The sequence below is a fragment of the Halichoerus grypus genome, chromosome 12 (genome assembly GCF_964656455.1).
Source record: "Halichoerus grypus chromosome 12, mHalGry1.hap1.1, whole genome shotgun sequence".
Lineage (NCBI taxonomy): Eukaryota > Metazoa > Chordata > Mammalia > Carnivora > Phocidae > Halichoerus > Halichoerus grypus.
The window spans coordinates 66,080,130-66,102,932 of NC_135723.1; the positions used below are offsets into that span (position 1 = coordinate 66,080,130).

At 37.3% G+C, this 22,803-nt stretch overlaps 2 protein-coding genes across 4 annotated transcripts in view; one reads left to right on the forward strand and one right to left on the reverse strand.

The window, feature by feature from the left end:
- EEPD1 (endonuclease/exonuclease/phosphatase family domain containing 1) overlaps positions 1-18,092 on the forward strand; it is a 287,236-nt gene extending 269,144 nt beyond the window's left edge. Inside the window, exon 17 of one of the 2 annotated variants that reach the window (XM_078059456.1) lies at positions 8,433-9,161. In XM_078059456.1, the coding sequence (XP_077915582.1) occupies positions 8,433-8,499 (67 nt within the window). In that variant the 3' untranslated portion in view covers positions 8,500-9,161. Of the gene's footprint in view, positions 1-8,432; positions 9,162-16,783 lie in introns of those variants that run through there. The other variant, XM_078059455.1, reaches the window with a different exon arrangement.
- The window catches only part of MATCAP2 (microtubule associated tyrosine carboxypeptidase 2), a 43,498-nt gene that overhangs the window by 6,236 nt on the left and 14,459 nt on the right, over positions 1-22,803 (reverse strand). For both annotated transcript variants that reach the window (XM_036101063.2, XM_036101062.2), the window contains exons 3-5: positions 4,867-5,010; positions 3,696-3,828; positions 2,621-2,926 (exon numbers count right to left, since the gene is read on the reverse strand). In XM_036101063.2, the coding sequence (XP_035956956.1) occupies positions 2,621-2,926; positions 3,696-3,828; positions 4,867-5,010 (583 nt within the window). The remainder of the gene's footprint in view (positions 1-2,620; positions 2,927-3,695; positions 3,829-4,866; positions 5,011-22,803) is intronic.

Sequence of the window (22,803 nt, forward strand, 5' to 3'; positions counted from 1 at the left end):
ACCACTTTCTTACATTATACACAAAAATAAACTCAGAATGAATTAGGGACCTAAATGTGAGACCTGAAAATATAAAAATCACGGAAGAGAGCACAGGCAATAATTTCTTTGACACTGGCCATAGCAACATTTTTCTAGATATGTCTCCTGAAGCAAAGGAAGCAAAAGCAAAAATAAACTATTGGCACTACATGAAAATAAAAAGCTTTTACACAGCAAAGGAAACAACCAACAAAACAAAAAGATAACCTACTGAATGGGAGAAGATATCTGCAAATGATATATCTGATAAGGGGTTTGTAATCAAAATATATAAAGAACTTATACAACTCAACACCAAATAAACCCTGAAATAATCCAATTAAAAATGGGCAGAAGACACAAAGAGACAGTTCTCTAAAGAAGACATACATGCTGGAGGGGAAGGAGATGGAGTAACTGGGTGATGGGCTTAAAGGAGGACACTCGATGTAATGAGCACTGGGTAATCTATGCAACTGATTAATCACTAAATTCTACCTCTGAAACTAATGATACACTATATGTTAAATTGAATTTAAATAAAACATTTAAAAAAAAGACATACAGATGGCCAACAGACACATGAAAAGATACTCAACATCACTCATCATCAGGCAAAGGCAAATCAAAACACTTCACACCTGTGAAAATGGCTAAAATCAAAAACACAAGAAGCAAGGTGAGGATGTGGAGAAAAGGAACCCTGGTGCTCTGTGCTGGGAATGCAAACTGGTACAGCTACTGTGGAAGAGTATGATGGTTCTTAAAACAATCAGAATTACCGTATGATCCAGTAATTGCACTAGTGGTATTCACCCAAAGAATACGAAAACACTAATTTGAAAAGATATATGCACCCCTGTGTTTACTGCAGCATTATTTAGAATAACCAAATTAACAGAAGCAACCTGTGTATGATAGATGAATGGATAAAGAAGATGTGGTGTATGTTTATATGTGTGTTTTTATATACACACACACACAATGGATTATTACTCAGCCATAATAAAGAATGAAATCTTGCCATTTGCAACAACATGGGATGATCTAGAGGGTATAATGCTAACTGAAATAAGTCAAAGAAAGATAAGTACCATATGATTTCACTCATATATGGAATTTAAGAAACAAAACAAAGAAAAACAACAACAACAACAAAAAACCAGACTCTTAAATATAGAGAAAAAACTGAGGGTTACCAGAGGGGAGGTGGGTGAGGGATGGGTGAAAAAGGTGATGGGGATTAAGAGTACACTTATCGTGATGAGCACTGAATAATGTACAGAATTGTTCAATCACTATATTGTACACCTGAAACTAATATAACACTGTATGTTAATTATACTGGAACTTTTTTAAATTAAAAAATTAAAACAATGAGATACCCACTAAGACGATTATAATAATTTTAAAAATGAAAATACAAGTATTGTTAAGTGTTGGTGAGGATATGGAAAAATAATCCCATATACTTCTGGTGGGAATATAAAATATCGCATTCACTTTGGAGAACATTCTGGCAGTTCCTCAAAAGCTTAAACAGAGAGTTACCATACGACCCAACAATTCTACTCCTAAGTATATACCCAAGAGAATTAAAAATATAAACTTGTACCCAAATGTTCACAGTAACATTATAATAGCCAAAACGTGAGGAAACAACTCAAATGTCCATTAACAGTGAATGGAAAAATAAAATGTGTCTTATACATGCAATAGAGTATTATTCAGCAATAAAAAGGACTGAATACTGATACATGCTACCATAGGGATGAACCTTAAAAACATTATGCTAAGTGAAAGAAGTCAGACACAAAGGATTACATATTACGTGATTCCATCTAAATGAAATGTCCAAAATGGGCAAACCTATAAAAGTAGATTAATGGTTACTTAGAGCTGGGAGCTTGGGGAAGAAGGAATGGAGAAGGACTGTTAATGGGTACAGGTTTCTTTTTGGGGTTACGAAAATGTTCTGGAGTTACATAGTGGTGATAGCTGCGCAACTCCATGAACATTCTAAAAACCACTGAGCTATACGTTTTAATGGGCAAACTGTAGGTCATGTGAATTATATCTCAGTAAAGCTGTTTTTAAAATCAGAGCAAGAGGGCGCCTGGGTGGCTCAGTTGGTTAAGCGACTGCCTTCGGCTCAGGTCATGATCCTGGAGTCCCGGGATCGAGTCCCACATCGGGCTCCCAGCTCAGCGGCGAGCCTGCTTCTCCCTCTGACCTTCTCCCCTCTCATGCTGTTTCTCTCTCTCTCGCTCTCTAATACATAAATAAATAAAATCTTTAAAAAAAAAAAAAAATCAGAGCAAGAAAAAGGAGAACTGGCAAAATGTTAACAATTGGTCAATCTAGAGGATGTGAGTGTTAATTCTATCATTTCCTTATGTCCGTAGGTTTGAAATTTTTCAAAATGAGATCTGAAAAAAGAATGCTAACAAAATATGGTTTGGGAAAACTAGCACGGACCTCAAGTAACAAAGGTTTAATTTTTTATAAGTGAGTGATTTCTCTGATTGGTGGATAAGGATGTGATCAAAATCAATAGACAACTGACCATAAGGCAAATCTACAGTCAAGAGACACTCACCTGGTTGGGAAGTATCAGTCCATCCCCTCTTGGCTCGTACACAATAATCCCATCTTGTATTGGGGTCCTTGACAAACTTTCCAATATCTTTGAAGAGTTCGCAAAAAGACATTTGGCTGGCTCGATAAACAGTGTAGTAGAGGAGGGCAGCCCTCCATAGAAAGGGGTCTTTTCTAAAAAGGACACTGTGAATACTTGCCAGTCCTTCCTCTGTGGGATTGTTTGGCTTTAGCTCATGTTTTTTGCGGCCAGTCCAACTGTTCCATGGCTGCTGAAGGTTGTTAATACCTCGAAAATAATGTGTGCCTGTGGAGAAGAAAAGGCGCGTGAAAAACAAGAAAGGTCATTCTCATTTTAATTCTTATCCAAAAAAGATTCTACCAACAGTTCTAAAACCAAATTGATGTGTACCTCTGAATCAAAACAAAGTGGAAAATGACCTGACCCTAAAGCATTTTGAAGGAGCTACTCTGCCTTCAGAAGGACCGCATGTCCATTAGAAGAGGTGTAACTTTTATACCATTTATTTTCTTAAAGGGAAGAATCAGAGACTTGATATTTGACAAGAATCTCAGAGAGCACTCAGTTCCATTTCCCTCAGTTTCAGAAACGTGGGGAGGTGAAACCCGGGAGTTAAATGACTTTCCAAGCTTAACACAGCTACATGGTACCTTAAAAAAATCTAATTTGAAGTGAGACATTAGTATCTTAGTTCAAATGAAACCTAACAATTTCATTACCTTTTGCCAAATACTGTTAAGAAAGAACCCATTATAGGGCGCCTGGGTGGCTCAGTTGGTTAAGCGACTGCCTTCGGCTCAGGTCATGATCTTGGAGTCCCTGGATCGAGTCCCGCATCGGGCTCCCTGCTCAGCGGGGAGTCTGCTTCTCCCTCTGACCCTCCTCCCTCTCATGCTCTCTGTCTCTCATTCTCTCTCTCTCTCAAATAAATAAATAAATAAATCTTTAAAAAAAAAAAAAAAAAAAAAAAAGAAAGAACCCATTATAAAAGAATGTTTCTTTGCTGCTGATTTCTGATATTACAAGTGAACAAATGGAAAAGTGCTGCCCCTACCTATTTCATGCCTCAGCATTCCCTCCAGCCAGTGCTCACGTGCCGTGGAAACATTAATGGTCAATGTTGGGCACCCATTTACCACTGTCATTGAAGCTCGGGAAAGCAGGTCTTCAGTGAGATGAACTACGATCTAAGAAGCAAGAGGAAAAAAATACATACATATAAAACAAAATGTAAAGGCTCGGGAAAGGAAGCTTTCACAGGAAACAACAGACCCATAAATCAGTATTTTATTTATTTAAAAAAATTTTTTTAAATTTTATTATGTTATGTTAATCACCATACATTACATCATTAGTTTTTGATGTAGTGTTCCATGATTGTTTGCATATAACACTCAGTGCTCCATTCAGTACGTGCCCTCTTTAATACCCATCACCAGGCTAACCCATCCCCCTACCCCCCTTCCCTCTAGAACCCTCAGTTTGTTTCTCAGAGTCCATCGTCTCTCATGGTTCGTCTCCCCCTCCCATTCCCCCCCTTCATTTTTCCCTTCCTACTATTTTTTTTTAACATATAATGTATTATTTGTTTCAGAGGTACAGGTCTGTGATTCATCTTACACAATTCACAGCGCTCACCATAGCACATACCCTCCCCAATGTCTATCACCCAGCCACCCCATCCCTCCCAACCCCCACCACTCCAGCAACCCTCAGTTTGTTTCCTGAGATTAAGAATTCCTCATATCAGTGAGATCATATGATACAGTATATTTTTATTTTGCTTGTACCAGTTTGAATCTCCCAGATACCAAGAAAATGATAATCACTTTTGACCCTTCCACTTTTGAGCATGTGCCACTCAAGAACCTTTCCTGGATTAAAGGAAAGTAGAGGGCTGTGCTGAGGAGGCAGTGCCCTGTTGTGCTGTCAAATACAGTCCCCCCTGGTTAAAATGAGGCAAAGGTAGGTACACAAGCCAGAGTCCGCTTCTCTGCTTGGCCATTTTGAACTGGCTGCTAAGAGGAGGCCACTGAGGCAAATTGCTTCATTAATAATTTTCATTAAAAAATTCCCATAATCCCATAAGCTATACAGAAAGTGTAGAAGTAAAGAAAAACACAAAGAAACTGAACACAGCAATTCAATTTAGTGAGATCTCTGGGTGACTAATTAGATGAGCAATTAAAATGCCAACAGCATCTCGTGTCACTCCTGATTCATACCTCACCCAGGCAGCCTTCTTTCATCATGTACTTCCGAACATGACTCCAGATTCGAGTTTTAGATAGCAGGCTGCCACCAGTGGCCTGCTCAAATTTTTCATAACTTCCATATTTCTGTAAAGTCAGTTCCATAATATTGATGGACTGTAAAAAAAAAAAAAAAAACAAAAAAAACAACAGGGATAATGAAAATAAATAGCATCTTATTACTTTGAGATAAGTAATAAACCAGTTATATTCTTATGGATCATGACCTGTGCTGTGTTTATTGATTTCCAAATGAAACTGCAAGGGAGGTACCATAACTGATTCTAAACAGCTTTCACTCATTGTCACAAATTTTTACAAACACCTCTCTCTGTACTTACAAATCCTCTTTGCCTTCACATGCTGAGCGTTTAAAGGTACTGCAAATAGTGTCATCATCGGACAGTCTGAGAAGGCAAGGCAGAGGGGCTCCTTGGCTTCTCTAAGACCATTTGGTGGTCTGGCAGGAGAACTCAGAGTAGAAGGTATGTCTCCAGACTAATCACTGAATTATAACTGCCATTTAGATAAAGACAAAAATGCCCCAATTTTTAAGAACGCACAAAAGAATCAACCATTCTTCTGTGACAATCTTATAAAATCTGAAGTTTTCCAGGGCTAGTCTTTCAAAGAAAACAGTGTCAACATTACTAAAAACACTTTTATCTTTCATTCAGGGACATGTACTACCTACTTCTCATTCTTCATAAATTTTTACATCAAAAGAATATGAAAGTTGAGATCTTTTCTAACACAAATATGCAGAAAGGAAGACTAAAAAAAGCTAGAGATCAGTAGTATCTTGGGAAAGCCACAAGAAAGGAGAACATAAGAAAAATCTTTAAAAAGTCTTTCGGGAAAGAAGCTAGAGAATTCAAATATATCTTACAGCAATTGTGAGAGAAGCTAGAAAATCCATTATATGAAGTCTAGTTTCCAGACTACTGTCAAACTAGTAAAGAGATTAAAACGATAAGCTCTAGAGTCAGACTGACTACTTGTGTTGATGTCCTGGTTCTGTCCCCACTCTGGCTGTGTGACCATGGGCAAGTCATTTAACTTGTTACCAAGCCCTCCTCATTTTTAAATGGGGTAACAATAATAATGTCTACTTCATGGTTTTATTTGGAAAATTTAGTCAATCTTTGTAAAGCACAGTGTCTGGGGACAGTAAGTGGTCAGTACCTGTCAATTATTATTATATCATTGTCATCATCGGTATGTTCATTCTAAATGCCACCACTGTAAAAAGTATGCCCAACACAAAAACTACAGAAAACTCACACACTACAAGTTATAATTCAACATCTATATCCCTGTTGGAAAAATATGTATTACTAATAAACTAGGCATGTGTCATAAAGTTATAACAAGAAATGGCGTCAATAGGCTTTGACTGGCTTTTGTTCCCAAAACTGTTATCAAAAGCCCTACAATTCAAAGTGTGGTCCAAAGGCTGGCAGCATTGGCTTCACATGTGAGCTGGTTTCAAATGCAGAATTTTGCCCCCACCATGCCTATCAAATCAGAACATGCACTTTAACAAGATCCCCAGGTGATTCATGTGCATGGCAAAAAGAAGGATCTTGGAGAATTGGAATATAGCACAAATACCCCAGAGGCTAACTTTTTATATGACAACTATGATAATTAAAAGAATAAAAGCATGGAGTGCCTGCGTGGCTCAGTCGTTAAGCATCTGCCTTTGGCTCAGGTCATGATCCCAGGGTCCTGGGATCAAGCCCCATGCCGTCAGGCTCCCTGCTCAGCAGGAGGCCTGCTTCTCCCTCTCCCACTCCAACTGCTTATGCTCCCTTTCTCGCTGTCTGTCAATAAATAAAATCTTAAAAAAAAAAAAAAAAAAGGAATAAAAGCACACAATCAAAAACCCACTACAGCAGATTAGCAAAGATTTTTTGCATCCACCAGTCTAATGATGACTAGTCATCAATATATCAGAATGAGAAGAGTATGAGAAATCTGGCCTTAATTCCAGGAAAGACAGAAGTGGTACCTTCTACATTGGACCAATATTTAGACCTAAAAAACGTTAAGGAAATTTATTATGACCTGTAGTTATATGTTTTTAAGTATGTACTTAATTTTAGATAAAATTAGCTTTTCTAGCATATGCTTACTCACTAGAAAAAAAAATGTGGTTATCTGGTTACTATGGTAGTCCCCCCCTTATCCGCAGGGGATATGTTCTAAGACCTCAGTGGATGCCTGAAATTGCACTGTCAAACCCTATGTACACTATGTTTTTCCTATACATACACACTTATGATAAAGTTTAATTTATAAATTAGGCATAGTAAGAGATTAACAATAATAACAAAATAGAACAATTATAACAATATACTGTAATATGAATGTGGTCTCTCAAAATATCTTACTGAACTATACTCTTCTTGTGATGATGTGAGATGATAAAATGCCTATGTGATAAGATGAAGGGAGGGGAATGACACAGGCAGCAGCTTTAGGCTACCACTGACCTTCTGACAGCATGTCAGAAAGAGCATCATCTGCTTCCAGACCAAGGCTGATCCCGGGTAACTGAAACCGCAGAAGGTGTAACCATAGGTAAGGGGAACTACAGTGTTTATTACAGCAGATATAAACAGTTTAGAGAATTAAGAAAAAATTAAATACAGGTGTTCCCTGTTATCACCAATAAATAGTACTAGTAAAAGGCTATTAAGTATTCATATTCATAATAAGCATTCATATTCATAATGGGAAACAAAAATTTGATAGGAAATTTATACTGAAAAAGTACCCTATAAATGTAAGATAAAACATACTTAGCAGTTTAACAACATATAGGCAACCTTTATACTCATGTACTAAATATTGGATCAAAGAATGAATAAAAATAGTGGGGTTTTTTTGGGGGGGGTGGTGATTTTTCCAACAAAATGATAGACAATAGAACATCATATCCTTCATTTCGTCTTGCTTACATGGCATCATAATGGCAACACTACCCAGGAGCTATACTGATGTTCCCCAAAGGTTACGTTAATATGATGTCATGTCCAATACTCTTCTTTAAAGAGCCTATCCTCAGGGCACCTGGGTGGCTCAGTTCATTAAGTGTCTACCTTCAGCTCCGGTCATGATCCTGGGGTCCTGGGATCAAGTCCCGCATCAGGCTCTCTGTGACCCTCATCAGGCTCCCTGCTCAGTAGGGAGCCTGCTTCTCTCTAGCCCTCTGCCCCCACCCCGTTCTAATAAATAAAATCTTAAAAAAAATAAAGTGCCTATCTTGTTGTCATCTCTGTTGATTTCTTCATCAGTTTTTCAACTGGTCCAACCTAGACAGATTTGTCAGTGAGCATACAGATCTCCAGTATCCTTCACTGACCTCAAGAAATAACCTCCCAATCCATCTGCATTGTAATAGCCCCCAGCATAGAGACAGAAACAGTGGTTAATGAGTTAATAAATTCAAGCTTTACAGGAAAAATCAGAAATGCTGAGTGGTCATTCATCAGTGAATATTTTTATGTTACAATTTTTGCTTCTCTCTGCAGCCTCAACTGCAGGCCACAAAAATTTTATGAGTATGATCTCAGCTTTGGAAAAAGGAAAAGGCAATAAGCAATTTAAGAAGGCACAAGGAAGGCTGCAAGAATATACCCAAAGGCTGCTGCTCCTGTCTGGGATGGAGTGATGGACTGCATTGATGTTTATTACCTGTACTTTTCAGAAGTTTTAAAATTCTTTACAATATGAATATATTAGTGTTATGATTAAGAGGAAAAAGTCATTCTTTTCCTGTTTTACTGAGGTATGACTGACAAAAATTATATATACCATGTGATGTTTTTTAAAGAGGTACAATGTAATGATTTAATACATGTATACATTATAAAATGATTACCACAATCAAGTTAATTGACACGGCTATCACCTCATATAGTTACCATTTTTTGTGTATGGTGAAAGCATCTAAGATCTTAGCAAATTTCAAGTATACAATATAGTATTATTAACTATAATCATCATGCTGTACATTAGATTCCCGGACTTACTCAACTTATAACTGAAAGTTTGTACCCTTTGATCCACATCTCCTCATCCCCCCCTACCAAAAGTTTGTTTTTGTTTTTTTTTTTTTAAGAAAAAAGAAGGGAGAAGATCATCCATTCTCCCTTGAGTTCAGAGAATCCATATCTATACTACTTGAAGAATCACACCTTCACATGCCTCATCCACATGGCTAACTACTTTTAGAGGCAATAAAGTTCATGTCAAATCTCTCTTCTCCACTAATATCATTAAAGTTAATAAAAAAAATGTCCCAGTATTACTTGGTGGGGAATTAAAACAAGAAGTGGCTTATTTTTCTCCAATCATCACTTTCAATTTGCCATCTAGAATTTCTCCTTCCTTTCCCTGAATATCTTAACCAGTTTCTTTAGCTTTCCAATAATTTTCAAGTATTCAAAAAAAAAGTCTACTTGAAGTCAATTTAATCCAATTTAAAATGTCAATCATATCTAATTTAAAGCTCTTTCCCCTCCCCTAGGACAGGCCTGGCCTGAGGCCTAAAGAACCTTCACTGAGAAAGAAAGGTATAATAGTGATTTGATTCTTTCTCATCCCTCTCCAGTTTTCTGGGCCTCTCTTTCCCTTCAGTATACTGAGGGCTGGGAGAAGAAAAGAACAATTCCTATGTAACTGGTTCAGCTATGGTCCTCCTTCCTTGACTTAAATGCTGGTGCAGGCCTATCCTAGTCAGCACCTCCACTGCAAGGCTCACTGCAAAAAGCCCCCTAAAGTGTACTACTAACAAAACTATGAAATTTTAAATCCCAGTAGGAACAACTAAAAGACTCAACTGACTTACTGTATACCCATTTTATTAAATATATACAGTGAAAATTATGCTGACAAAAAAGAAATGCTGACAGTTAATGACATGAGAAAATACAGATACATAAACAAAAGTATACTAATGTCAATTATGAACACCATTAGGCATGGGACAAGGAAAACAGACTAAATGTGAATAGTGATTATCTGTGGGTGATAGAATTATGGGATTTTATTTATTCTCTTCTCTATACTTTTTTTTTTTTTTTTTTAAAGAGAGGGAGAAAGGGAGGGGAGGACAGAGGGATTAAGAGTGAATCTTAAGCAGGCTCCACACCTTTCTCTCACTTGCCAGTTAGTCGTTGATATCTTTTCTCTGGAGTATTTGTATTTAAAAAAAGAACACATGGGGGGAAACAAACCCTAAAAATTCAGACAAATATTTTCCTATAGTAATTTTTAGGCAGAGTAGATTGCTGGTAGGAGGAGTTGGTATGGCTTGCATTCTTGAGGCCTATTCATGGAAGCAGCAGCCACTTCCCTCAGCCATGTGGAGATCTAGCCCTGATTTATCCATAGACATCAAATATATTCTCTGCTTCCTTCCAACTATAAGAATAGCAAACATACATAATAAACAATCAGACATTACATAATTTTATTGATCAGTTTTAAAACTTCTGGGACCAAAACATCTTAATATACACATATCCTTTGTCCAGGTCTCAGTCCCCTAATCTGAAGAAATCTGACTTTGTACCTTTCCTTTGTGTCCATCTTACTACTTGGCCAACTCTTCCATCACCATGTTAGAAAATGACATATATAATAGAATCTACCCTTGAGTTCCACAGAAACAGTATTAGGTAGGATAATATTTCTTGCTAAAAGTGGGCTGAAACAGAGCACCAAACATACTTTTGCCTTCTAAAAAATTGGACCAAAAACCATATATTTTTTTGCTAAATTATGAATCAATACATTATCTCTGCTCATAACAAGTATTTCTGAATCCTTCTTCTTTGTAAGAGGATATTTTAAAACATTGTAAATCTTAGAGGCATCAAAACAAATTAATTTTCAGAGAGCTCAAACCTAGTGCAAAGAGGAAGTAAATACAAAATGAGTAATTGTTCAGCATGAAGGAAATGGTCCTATCTGTCCCCTGATCTGGATGTCATTTATAATCTTACATAAAAGAGAACAGCAACTTTCTTCATAATGCTACAGCAATGCCATCCCATGACCCTAAAACACTCTTATTCTCCTCTATGAAAATAAGAAGAGTATAATCAAAGGAAGATGACAGAGTAGGGACCCTAAGGTCACCTTGTCCCACAGATACTAGATAACACTCACATCAGTGTAAATAACCCAGAAAACGACCAGAAGACTGGTAGAACAAACTCCACAACTAAAGGCAGAGGAGAAGCCATATGGAAGAGGGTAGGAAGGGCGTAAGCGGGAGCTAAACAGACTCAGGGGGCCATTGCTGGAGGGAATCGTGGGGGCAGAGTGGGGAGAGAAACACCTTCACACTGGGGAGCCACATGGGGAAGATGAATCCCCATAGCATCTGGCTCTGAAAACCAGAGGGGATGAATTTCGTGAGTTTTTACAAACAGCAAGACTTCAAGCCTGGAACTTAGCAGCAGGCTCAGCTCTGGGAGAACCTGGAAGGTAAGTGAAAACTAAGTCCCCACCTTTAAGCACAAAGCACAACAAACAGCCTGCAGAGATATAGCAATAGAAGCAGCAGTTTGAAAAATGCCTGGTAGGGGGTGCCTAGGTGGCTCAGTTCATTAAGCCATCCAACTCTTGATTTTGGCTCAGGTCATGATCTTAGGGTCGTGAGATGGAGCCCTGTGTACGGGCTCCATGCTCAGTGGGGAGCTTTCTTGAGATTCTGTGTCTCCCTACCCCCAACCCCTGTGCACAAAAACTCACGCTCTCTAAAATAAATAAATCTTAAAAAAAAAAAAAGAAAAGAAAAGAAAAGAAAATGCCTGGGGCACAAGGGAAGGAGAGTTATTTACTAATTGTAGAGCCTGTCCTAGAAGGACAGATTAAACTGGGAGGCTTCTCTAGGAACAAAGGAGCGGGCAGGGCCATTTCCCTCTCCAAAACCCAGCATTAAACACGTGGCCACCAGCAGGAATCAGTACTCTCACTACCCAACTAGCTTAGACCCTGCCCTGCCCCCTCCAGCCAGGCCTGCTCAGTCCCAGTGCTGTGAGCCCCTCCCCCAGAAGACCAGTGCAAGTTTGCCAACACTGTGGTCTGCTGACTACAAGTTTTGTGGGGCCTCCATCCCAGTACCAGCCAGCACTTCCTATGGAGAACATGTGCACCTTGTTAAAACTGGGATTTATTCCTGGGATGCATCACATCAACAAGAGAAAGGATAAAAGCCACATGATCATTTCAACAGAGAAAAAGCATATGATAAAGTACAACATACATTTATGATAAAAACCCTCAATAAAGCAGGTTTAGAGGAAACATACCTCAACATAATAAAGGCCTTATATGAAAAACCCACAGCTAACATCATCCTTAACAGAGAAAAACTGACAGCTTTTCCCCTAAGGTCAGGAACAAAACAAGGATTTCCACTCTCACCACTTCAATTCAACATAGTACTGGAAATCTTAGCCACAGTAATCAGACAAGAAAAAAAAAAAAAGGCATCCAAATTGGTAAGGAAGAAGCAAAACTTTATCTGCAGATGACATCATACTATATGTGAAAAAACCCTAAAGACGCCACCAAATGACTATTAGAACTGATAATGAATTCAGTAAGGTTGCAAGATACAAAATCAATGTACAGAGAGCTGTTGCATTTCTATACACTAATAATGAAGTAGCAGAAAAAGAAATTAAGAAAACAATCCCCATTTACAATTACACCAAAAATAATACCTAGGAATAAACTTAGCCAAAGAGGTGAAAGACCTGTACTCTGAAAACTATAAAACACAGATGAAAGAAATTGAAGATGACATAAAGAAATGGAAAGACATCCCATGCTCATGGATTGGGAGAACAAATACTGTTAAAATGTCTATACTACCCAAAGAAATCAATAGATTTAATGCAATCCCTATCAAAGTACCAAAAGCATTTTGCACAAAACTAGAACAATAGTAAAATATTTACAGAACCATAAAAGACCCCAAATAGCCAAAGCAATCTGAAAAAGAAAAAAACAAAACAATTCCAGACTTCAACTTATATAACAAAGCTGTAGTAATCAAAATGGTATGGTACTTCCACAAAAACAGACACACAGATCAATGGAACAGAATAGAAAACCCAGAAATAAACCCACAATTATGCAGTCAATTAATCTTTGACAAAGGGGGCAAAAAATATGCCATGGGAAAAAGACAGTCTCTTCAACAAATGGTGTTTGGAAAACTGGATAGTTATATGCAAAAGAATGAAACCAGACCACTTTCTTATACCACACACAAAAATAAAATAAATTCAGGACCTAAATGTGAGACCTGAAACAATAAAAATCTTAGAAGAAAGCACAGGCAGTAATGTCTCTGACATCAGCCATAGCAACATTTTTTTAGATATGTCTCCTGAGGCAAGGGAAATAAAAGCAAAAATAAACTACTGTGACTACATCAGAGTAAAAAGCTTCTGCACAGCAAAAAAAAACAACAAACAAAACAAAAAGACAACCTACTGAATGGGAGATTATTTGCAAATGACATATCCAATAAAGGGTTAGTATCAAAAATACATAAAGAACTTATACAACTCAACACCAGTTAAAATGGGGAGAAGTGGAGCACCTGGGTGGCTCAGTCAGTTGAGCGCCTTGGTGCCAGCTCAAGTCATGGTTTCAGCTCAAATCATGGTTTCAGGATTGTGGGAGTGGGCCCCTTGTCAGGCTACATGTTCAGAGTGGAGTCTGTTTGCCCCTCTCCCTCTGCTCCTGCCCCCACTCACATACTCTCTCTCAAATAAATAAAATCTTTTAAAAAAATGGACAGAAGACATGCATAGACATTTCTCCAAAGACAACATACAGATGGCCAACAGACACATGAAAAGATACTCAACATCACTCATCATCAGGGAAAGGCAAATCAAAACCACAGTGAGAAAAGAGAAAAAAAAAAAACAAAAAACCAAAAAAACGCCACAATGAGATAGCACCTCACACCTGTCAGAATGGCTACAATCAAAAACACAAGAAACAACAACTGTTGGTAAAGATGTGGAGAAAAAGGAACCCTTGTGCACTGCTGGTAGGAATGCAAACTGGTGCAGCCACTGTGGAAGACAGTATGGAGGTTCCTCAAAAAATTAAAAATGGGAAACCCTATGATCCAGCAATCACACTACTGAGTATTTACCCAAGGAATATAAAAACACTAATTTGAAAGGATATATGCACCCCTATGTTTATTACAGCATTTTTACAAAAGCCAAATTAGCAGCCTAAGTGTCCATTGATAGATGACTGGATAAAGATGTGCTGTGTACATCATATATGTGTGTGTGTATGTATGTATGTGTATAATGGAATATTACACAGCCATAAAAAAGAATGAAATCTTGCCATTTGCAACAACATGGATGGATCTACCAAGTATAATGCGAAGTGAAATAAGCCAGTCAAGAAAGACAAATACCATATGATTTCACTCATATGTGGAATTTAAGAAACAAAACAGATGAACAAAGAAAAAAAAAAAGATAAACCAAAAAACAGACTCTTAACTATAGAGAACAAACAGCATGTAACTAGAGGGCAGGTGGGTGGGGGAATGGGTAAAATAGGTGAAGGGGATTAAGAGCACACTTATTTTGATGAACACTAAGAAATATATGGAATTGTTGAATCACTATACTGTATACCTGGAACTAATACAACACTGTATGTTAACCACACTGGAATTAAAATAAGTAAGAGATATCACACACACACACACAGACACACACACAGTAATCAAATTCTTTTCAACAAATGGTGCTGAGGCAATTGGATAGCTGTATATACGATAAAGAAGTTGGACCCCTTTGTTATGTCATATACAAAAATTAACTCAAAATGGATCAAAGACCTAAATGTGAGAGCTAAAGCTATAAGACTCTTTGAAGAAAGCACAGGCATAAATCTTCATGACCTTGGATTAGGCAGTGGTTTCTTAGACGTGACACCAAAAGTACAAACAACAACAAAATAGGTAAGTTGGACTTCATCAAAATTGAAAACTTGTTCCATGATTCATTGTTCGCGTATAACACCCAGTGCTCATTAAAATGAATCATGGAACACTACATCAAAAACTAATGAAGTACTGTATGGTGACTAACATAATTTAAAAAAATATGTAAAAATAAAAATAAATAAATAAAAATAAATAAATTGAAAACTTTTGTGCTTCAAAGGAATTATCAAGAAAGTAAAAAGACAACCCACAGAATGGGAGGAAATGTCTGCAAATTTCTTATCTGATAAGGACTCATGGCTAGAATATATAAAGAACTCCTACAACTCAGGCGCCTGAATGGCTTAGTCCGTTATGCATCTGACTCTTAATTTTAGCTCAGGTTATAATCTCAGGGTCCTGAGATGGAACTCCACACTGGGCTGCCCACTCAGCACAGAGTCTGCTTCAGATTCTCTCTCTCCCTCTGCCCTTCCCCCTGCTCGCACAGTTTCTCTAAATAAATAAAAAATCTTTAAAAAAAAAAAAAAAAAAACTCCTACAACTCAGTAATAAAAACACAAATAACCCAATTAAAAAATAAGTAAAAGATCTGAATAAACAGTTCTCCAAAGAATATATACAAATAATGGCTGATAAGCACATGAAAAGATGTTCAACATCATTAGTCCCCAGAGAAATGCGAAGCAAAACCACAATGATATACCACTTCACATTCACTAAAATGGCTATCAAAACAGAAACAAAAACAAGAGTTGATGAGGATGTGGAGAAATAAGAACCCTTATACAGTGCTGATGGGAATGTAAAATGCAGTCATTTTGGACAACAGTCTTCCTCAGAAGGCTAATAAGCTTAGAGTTCCCATATGACCCACTACTATATGATCTACCAATTGACCACCCTGTGACCAATTACCGTGATCCACTACTACCCAAAATAATTGAAAACATATGTCCACACAAAATCTGTAAACAAATGTTCATAGCAACATTATTTATAATAGCCAGAAAGTGGAAACAACCCAAATGACTATCAACTGATGACTGGATAAATAAAATATAATATATAATAACCATGAAATATTATTCAGGAATAAAAAGTACTGAATACATTCTATGACATGGATCAATCCTGAAAACATTATGCTAAGTAAAAGGAGCTAGTCACAAAGAACTGTATTATATGATTCTATTTATACAAAATGTCCAGAATAGGTAAATCCATACAGAAAAAGTGAACTAGTAGTTGCCTAGGGCTGGGAGATCGGAAATGGTGAGTATTTTCCAATGGGCATAAGGTTTGTTTTTGGAGGTGATGAAATGTCCTCAAATTTGATAGTGGTGATGGACTGATAACTCTAAATACATTGAAAATCACTGAACTGTACACTTTAGAAGAGTGCACTGTATGTCATGTGAATTATATCCTAATAAAGCTGTTATAAAAAAAAGAATAGTAGTCAAATAGCATAATGTAACATTTGAACCACTAATCCAGAAAATAAAATATCTCTACAAAAAACTTTCAGCATTACCTTAGATGATTTAACAAACTTTCTGAAAAATCTCAACATTCTGGTAAATGACTGCTTTTGGTTTATTTACTAATTCTGTTTACTGTTCAGCAGTTTGGAAATCTGACCATCAGCCACGAGCCACTTCACCAATCCTGTGCTAAAAAAAACTATCTCCGTTCCCAACTGTGGTTTTCACTCAATGAAAAACTATATGCAATAGGGACACTAATACGACAGGAGTTGGGTGATATGGAAACACTAGAAGTCATCAGATCTGGTTTTACATTAATGCTCTACCATTTACTAAGTGTGTGATCTTGAGTATGTCATTTTACCTTTCTTACGTTTAGTTTCTTCACTGGCAAAATGAAGATGAAAATCTTTGCCCTGCTTACCTCAAAGAGATGTTTTGAGGACGAAATTAGAGATAGAGACAACACCGAGAAAGAGGGAGGAGGGGGGGTGAGACTGTGAATGTGTTTTGTGATCTATTTCTCATATGACTGTATATAGTTTTAGCAGAAGACAGCTGGGTTTTAATTTCAGAAGTTAAGGTAACTAATTTGACCTTCATCCAGTCCCAAACCTCCTTCATTACTCTCATTTTTAGTAAATTCCAACATCTAGAATTCTTCCCTCACCATCTATCCAAATACTGAATAACCCGCTTGGGAGATCGCATAGTCCTTTCCTTTAAGCCAGTGTTTTTCCAAACTGTTTCTTGTGGAAAAGTGTTGACAAGATAACATTTTTAAAAGGATTTCATAGCCAAATGTGTTTGGAAAATATTGGATTAAACAAAGTTAAACAAGCCTTTATTATGATGCTATGTGTGGTGAATCTTAGGGATGAATATAATATTTTGTGTTTTCCAACTTATATGACCCTCTTTCTCATGCAGTATCCCTCAAATCAATTTGGAGATAAGCATGAGGTGTGGATGTGTGTGCGCACACACACACATTTTGAGATTCTTAAAGTAAAAAGCAAAATCCCAAATGCTGAATGAAGTTTTCAATGGTAGCTACTGCTTCTTGGCAGCAAAATAAGTAAGATTTGGATTACTCAATCAGATCATTAGGCCCCCATTTAAGGTAGGGTAGCCACAAACTGATGGGAGACTACAGCAGTAGTCATACACTTAGATACCTTCAGCTGCAAGCAGTAACCACTGTGTAAAGCCACTGAGTAGAACATCTGGGAGTAACAACAGAAGAGGGTCTTTATATACCAATGTTTAAAAAAAAAAAAAACCAGGATGCTGACCCCCCACAAACATATATTGAGGTTAAACCTGACCCTTGGGCCACAAATACGGATTTACTGTTTGAAAAGTACATTACTAAATTTCCAGAATACTATCAATAAAGACCATTCATTCATCTTCTTTGCACTAATCACTGGTACTTTTTCTTTTTTTAAGATTTTAAGTAATCTCTACACCCAACATGGGGCTTGAACTGACAATCCCGAGATCAAGAGTTGCATGCTCTAGGGATGCCTGGGTGGCTCAGTTGGTTAAGCAATCTGCCTTTAGCTCAGGTCATGATCCCAGGGTCCTGAGATTGAGCCCTGAATGGGGCTCATTGCTCAGCAGGGAGTCTGTTTCTCCCTCTCCCCCTGCCTACCTCCCTTTGTTCCCCCCGCCACCCCACCCCGTGGCTTGTGCTCTCTCTCAAATAAATACAATTTTTTAAAAAAGAGCTGCATGCTCTATGGACTGAGCCAGCCGAGCAACCCTAATCACTGACACTTTTGTTTAGTTTTACATTTTATTTTTACATTTTAGACTCTAAGTCCCTGTCTAACCATTAGACTGGCAGAGAAGACATATAAATCAACATAATTTAGTAACACTGTTGGAAGATATATATATTGTGAGGTTATAGGGAAAGGTAAATAAAAGTAGGCGCTAGAGGAAATAGAGGACAATCCAGGCAAAAAGAATAGAGTCAAAAGCATATTCAAAGTAAAGAAAGTGAAATACAGTTTCCAGGTTGAAGGGGCATCAGGAGACTCATTTATTTAGTGCCAGGAACAGTGCTAGATTCTGGAAATAGTTGAAATAAAATACACTTTTTATCAAAGCAGTCTGTCCTCAGCAGTGGTGAGGGCAAAAAAAAAAAAAAAAGGAAATTTGTGAATAACTGTGTGATAAATGCTATGATAGATAATTTGCACAAGATGAATAGAGCTGGTAGGATAGAGTTGACTTGGAAATGTAAGCACAAGCCAGATCACGAAAGATGAAAGACCAATAGGCCATGCTACAGATTCTAGAGTTAATCCCGAATTATCAGGAGCCCTGATGTTTTTCAGGAAGGCAAATGACATCAGATTTGTATTGTAGAAATAGACACTGATGCAGTATGGAGAGCAGGAGAGACTGAAGCAAATACTTTCTCCAATACATAATTCAGTTTTCTATAAAATAGACTGCAGACTATGATCAGATTATAATAAAAGTATTTCCAAAAATTATATTCTACATATGCAGAACCCAGGAAATAGATCTGAGACACTGAATCTAACGTCAATGAAAGAATAAGTGAATGAACACAGTAAGACAAAGAAAGATGCCACCTGCAGCCTTCTTCTCTCCACCCCCTTCACCCCTACTGCATCCTTGTGTCAGCAGGGTTGGGGGTAGTCTGGATTGATACAATGGTGAGTGCTAATATCAGAAGGTAACTGCTACCAGGATAAGATATTTATAAATAGCTTAGTAACAAAGACTCTTTTTTTACCACCTACCAGGAAAAAGCAGATATTCAAGCTATTCCGAAGCAAAGACCCTGTTAAGAACCTAAGAATGCATGTTAAGCAAATTTTCAAAGGCAAATCAACAAAATGCTCTTTCAATGAGTCATCAAGGTCACAACTTCTTCCAAAGACATGCAATCTGATGGGGTATTCCATCTCTGAATATAAGAAAATCTTCCTTGCTATCAGGTTAAGAAATGATCCCACTTTGGGCACCTGAGTGGCTCAGGTCATGATCCCAGGGTCCTGGGATCGAGTCCCACATGAGGCTGCCTGCTCCGTGGGGAGCCTGCTTCTCCCTCTGCCTCTCATGAATAAATAAATAAATAAAAATCTTAAAAAAAAATGATCCCACTTCTCAGTCTAATATGGACCACACTAAACTCAATCTTTAAAAAAAATCTTCTAACTTTAGGTTATCTGTGAAAGGTCTGTGATTTGCTAAACAGAAAACTGTGTCATGAAGGAGAGCTCTAATTTAAAGGAGACTTGCTTTTTCCTTCCTCCTTTTAATAAGTGTGAACTACTTGGGGTCTACCAAGATAAAGCACCTTCAGTGTTAGTATAACTAAAACTTAGCCTTAAATCAAGACATCCTCCTATCAGTGAAGGGGTCTGATTTCCATTTAAGTTGCTTCTATCAAAAAAGGAAAATAAATACTTGCCTTACTTTAGAACATGATGTAATATTATGTATTTATGTCAATGCCTGAGTTTTAATAGAACAATAAATTATCTATTCCATTTATATAAGACATTGTTTTCTGAGGACCACACCTAAAAGTCTTTATGTTAAGCTAACCATAGGTCCCAATACAATAGAGCTTATATTTAACAGATCTGGTAAAGCAGAGGTGATGAACCAGCAACCCAAGGGATAAATGTGGCCCACAAATAGGTTTTCTTTGGTCTAGACAGCCTTTAATTGAATTAGCAGTCAACATTTACTTGAAGATAAACAATTTACATGTTTCTATGTTAGCATAAAGATACATTATAAAGTATAATGCAAAATTCACATGAATTTAAGATAAAACATAGATTTGCTCTTGATTTCCTGGATTATTCTCTTGACATCTCTGCTGTTAGGTTACCTTCTTAGAAAAGTTTGAAAAGCATTCTCCTGAGTTGTCAAATTGAATATGCACTGTAGAAAGAACTGCATTGAAATGGTTAATTTTTAAGTTTTTTGTACTTGGAGAAACAAATTTCACTTATTAAAAAATTAGTTTTTTGTGGTTTTGTTTGTTTATTTTAAGCAGGCTCCATGCCCAGTGTGGAGCCCAACATGGGGCCTGAATCACAACTCTGAGATTAAGACCTGAGCTGAAATCAAGAGTTGGACACAACCGACTGAGCCACCCAGGCACCCCTAGAAAACTAGTTTTAACAAACCAAATCATTTGCCGATTATGTTGTATTAAAGCACTGTTATCTGAAACAAAAGAATTTTCAGTTAACAAACCTGGTAGAAACTGAGCCTTCCTGTGATTAATATGTAATGTGGAAGAAGAGCTAAATGTTTTTACAAAATAAATGACATAACCAGATATACAATGTGACATGAAACAATCTTGATTTAATTAGCTAGTATTTTTAGGTCTCAACTGAGAGAGATCTGTGTGGTCCTAGAAAGAGTTCTCAATAATCATTTAGTTTATTTCCCTCAATATATATATGGGAAAAATGCAGAAACTGTGCAATATTTACATAAGTATGTAGCCTGGGGACAAAAATTAAAATATACTCATTGTGCATCATAAAGTGCAAAGAAAACTTCAGAGATTGAGCCCACCTCTCTGATAGAGCAAGAGTCCTACAAATCAGTCCCAAATCAAATACTATTTTTAAAAGAAGGCAATTCTCCAATTTCTTAGTTACATTTAAATGTCTGACAAACCTCATATTTAACATAGTAATTCTTATAAACAGCTAAAATCCATTTTGTTATTGGTTGAGAGGGCTGGGTTTTAAGATATTATAAAGATTAACAAATGCACATTTATGGAGTACTCTGGTATGCTACAATGGAAACATGATGAAAATGTTTTATTGTAGGGCACCTGGGTGGCTCAGTTGGTTAAGCGACTGCCTTTGGCTCAGGTCATGATCCTGGAGTCCCGGGATCGAGTCCCGCATTGGGCTCTCTGCTCCGCAGGGAGTCTGCTTCTCCCTCTGACCCTCCCCCCTCTCATGTGCTCTCTCTCATTCTCTCTCTCTCAAATAAATAAAATCTTTAAAAAAAAAAAAAGGAAATGTTTTATTGTATGTTTTTGACATAATATTTTGTAAACATATCTGCACATTTCTTCTAGTAACTATAAGCCTTTAACATCTGTTCTTCATCCATACTAACATTCCTCAATACTTAATCTTGCATCTTTCCTAACTATATATTTTCCCCCAGAGGTTAAGATGCAAGATGTCTAGAACTAAATCAAAATTCAAAAGCTTTCTTTATAAATCAATTCAGTGCTTTTTACTTAGATGTTTGATTTTAAGCATCATTTCCTTCTACAATCTCCATTTCATGCCACTGTTTGCGGCCTTTTCTATTACTGCATTTATTACCTACTACTGACCCTAATGAATTACTCATGGCTGGTGTAGCACTGTCCCAGCAGGAAAGCAAAGGTGGCTGCTTTGATGAGAACTATTCAACAAAGAGAGAGAAGGGAATATCTTCCTATTTTAGCTAATTCATATAAATGTTTCCTTCCGTTAACATGGGTAATAAAAAACTAACTATTGGGGCACCTGGTGGCACCAGTGGTTGAGCATCCAACTCTTGGTTGGCTCAGGTCATGATTCAGGCTCATGAGATCGAGCCCCGAGTTGGGAGCTGTGCTCAGCATGGAGTCTACTTGGATTCTCTCTCCCTCTCCCTCTGTCCCTCCCCCCCCCCCCATGCTCTGTCTCTGTCTCCTTCTCTAATAAATCTTTTTTAAAAAAACTATCTCTACAAAGAATTATTTTGAAAAATATAAAATCTTAGAAATGGGAAACACTGGATACACTATTTCATTGTAGAAGAAATTCCTGAAAACTATTTTCAATTATTTTGTTTCATTTTAATTACTTAATTTTAACACTTATCAATTCTGGATTGTGTGTACTTCACATGAAACAGGGAAGAAATGAAATGCCATAGTTAGGATAGTAGTAAAAGAGAAAAGGTATATACCGTGGAAGCTTTAATGGAAGGGATGTTTCTGCTTTGTTTCCTAGCAGAGTCACAGGGGCAAGAAGAGAGAAATAATGTGGAATAGTCTTTCTGAGGAGCCTTTTTATTTGCTGCTTTTAAATATTTACGCATTTTATAGACTAGGAGCCCAGTTTTGACCTTGACAGTCTTCCTAAGGCACTAATTACCAGTGTACTGAGTTGAGACTGAAGCCATAACTGAAAGATGCCCTTACAGGGAGATATTTTTGTTTTACAGCTTCTAAAAAACAGTAATCATCGCTATTTCATAGGTATATCATAAAGGGCAAAAACAAATATCTTCAATATCCCTATAATAAGCTCATGCCAGAAGCATGGATCCTTGCCAGCAAAATGAGAGGCTCTTTTCATCTGGTGCCCTTTGGGTGCAGGAGGTGGCATC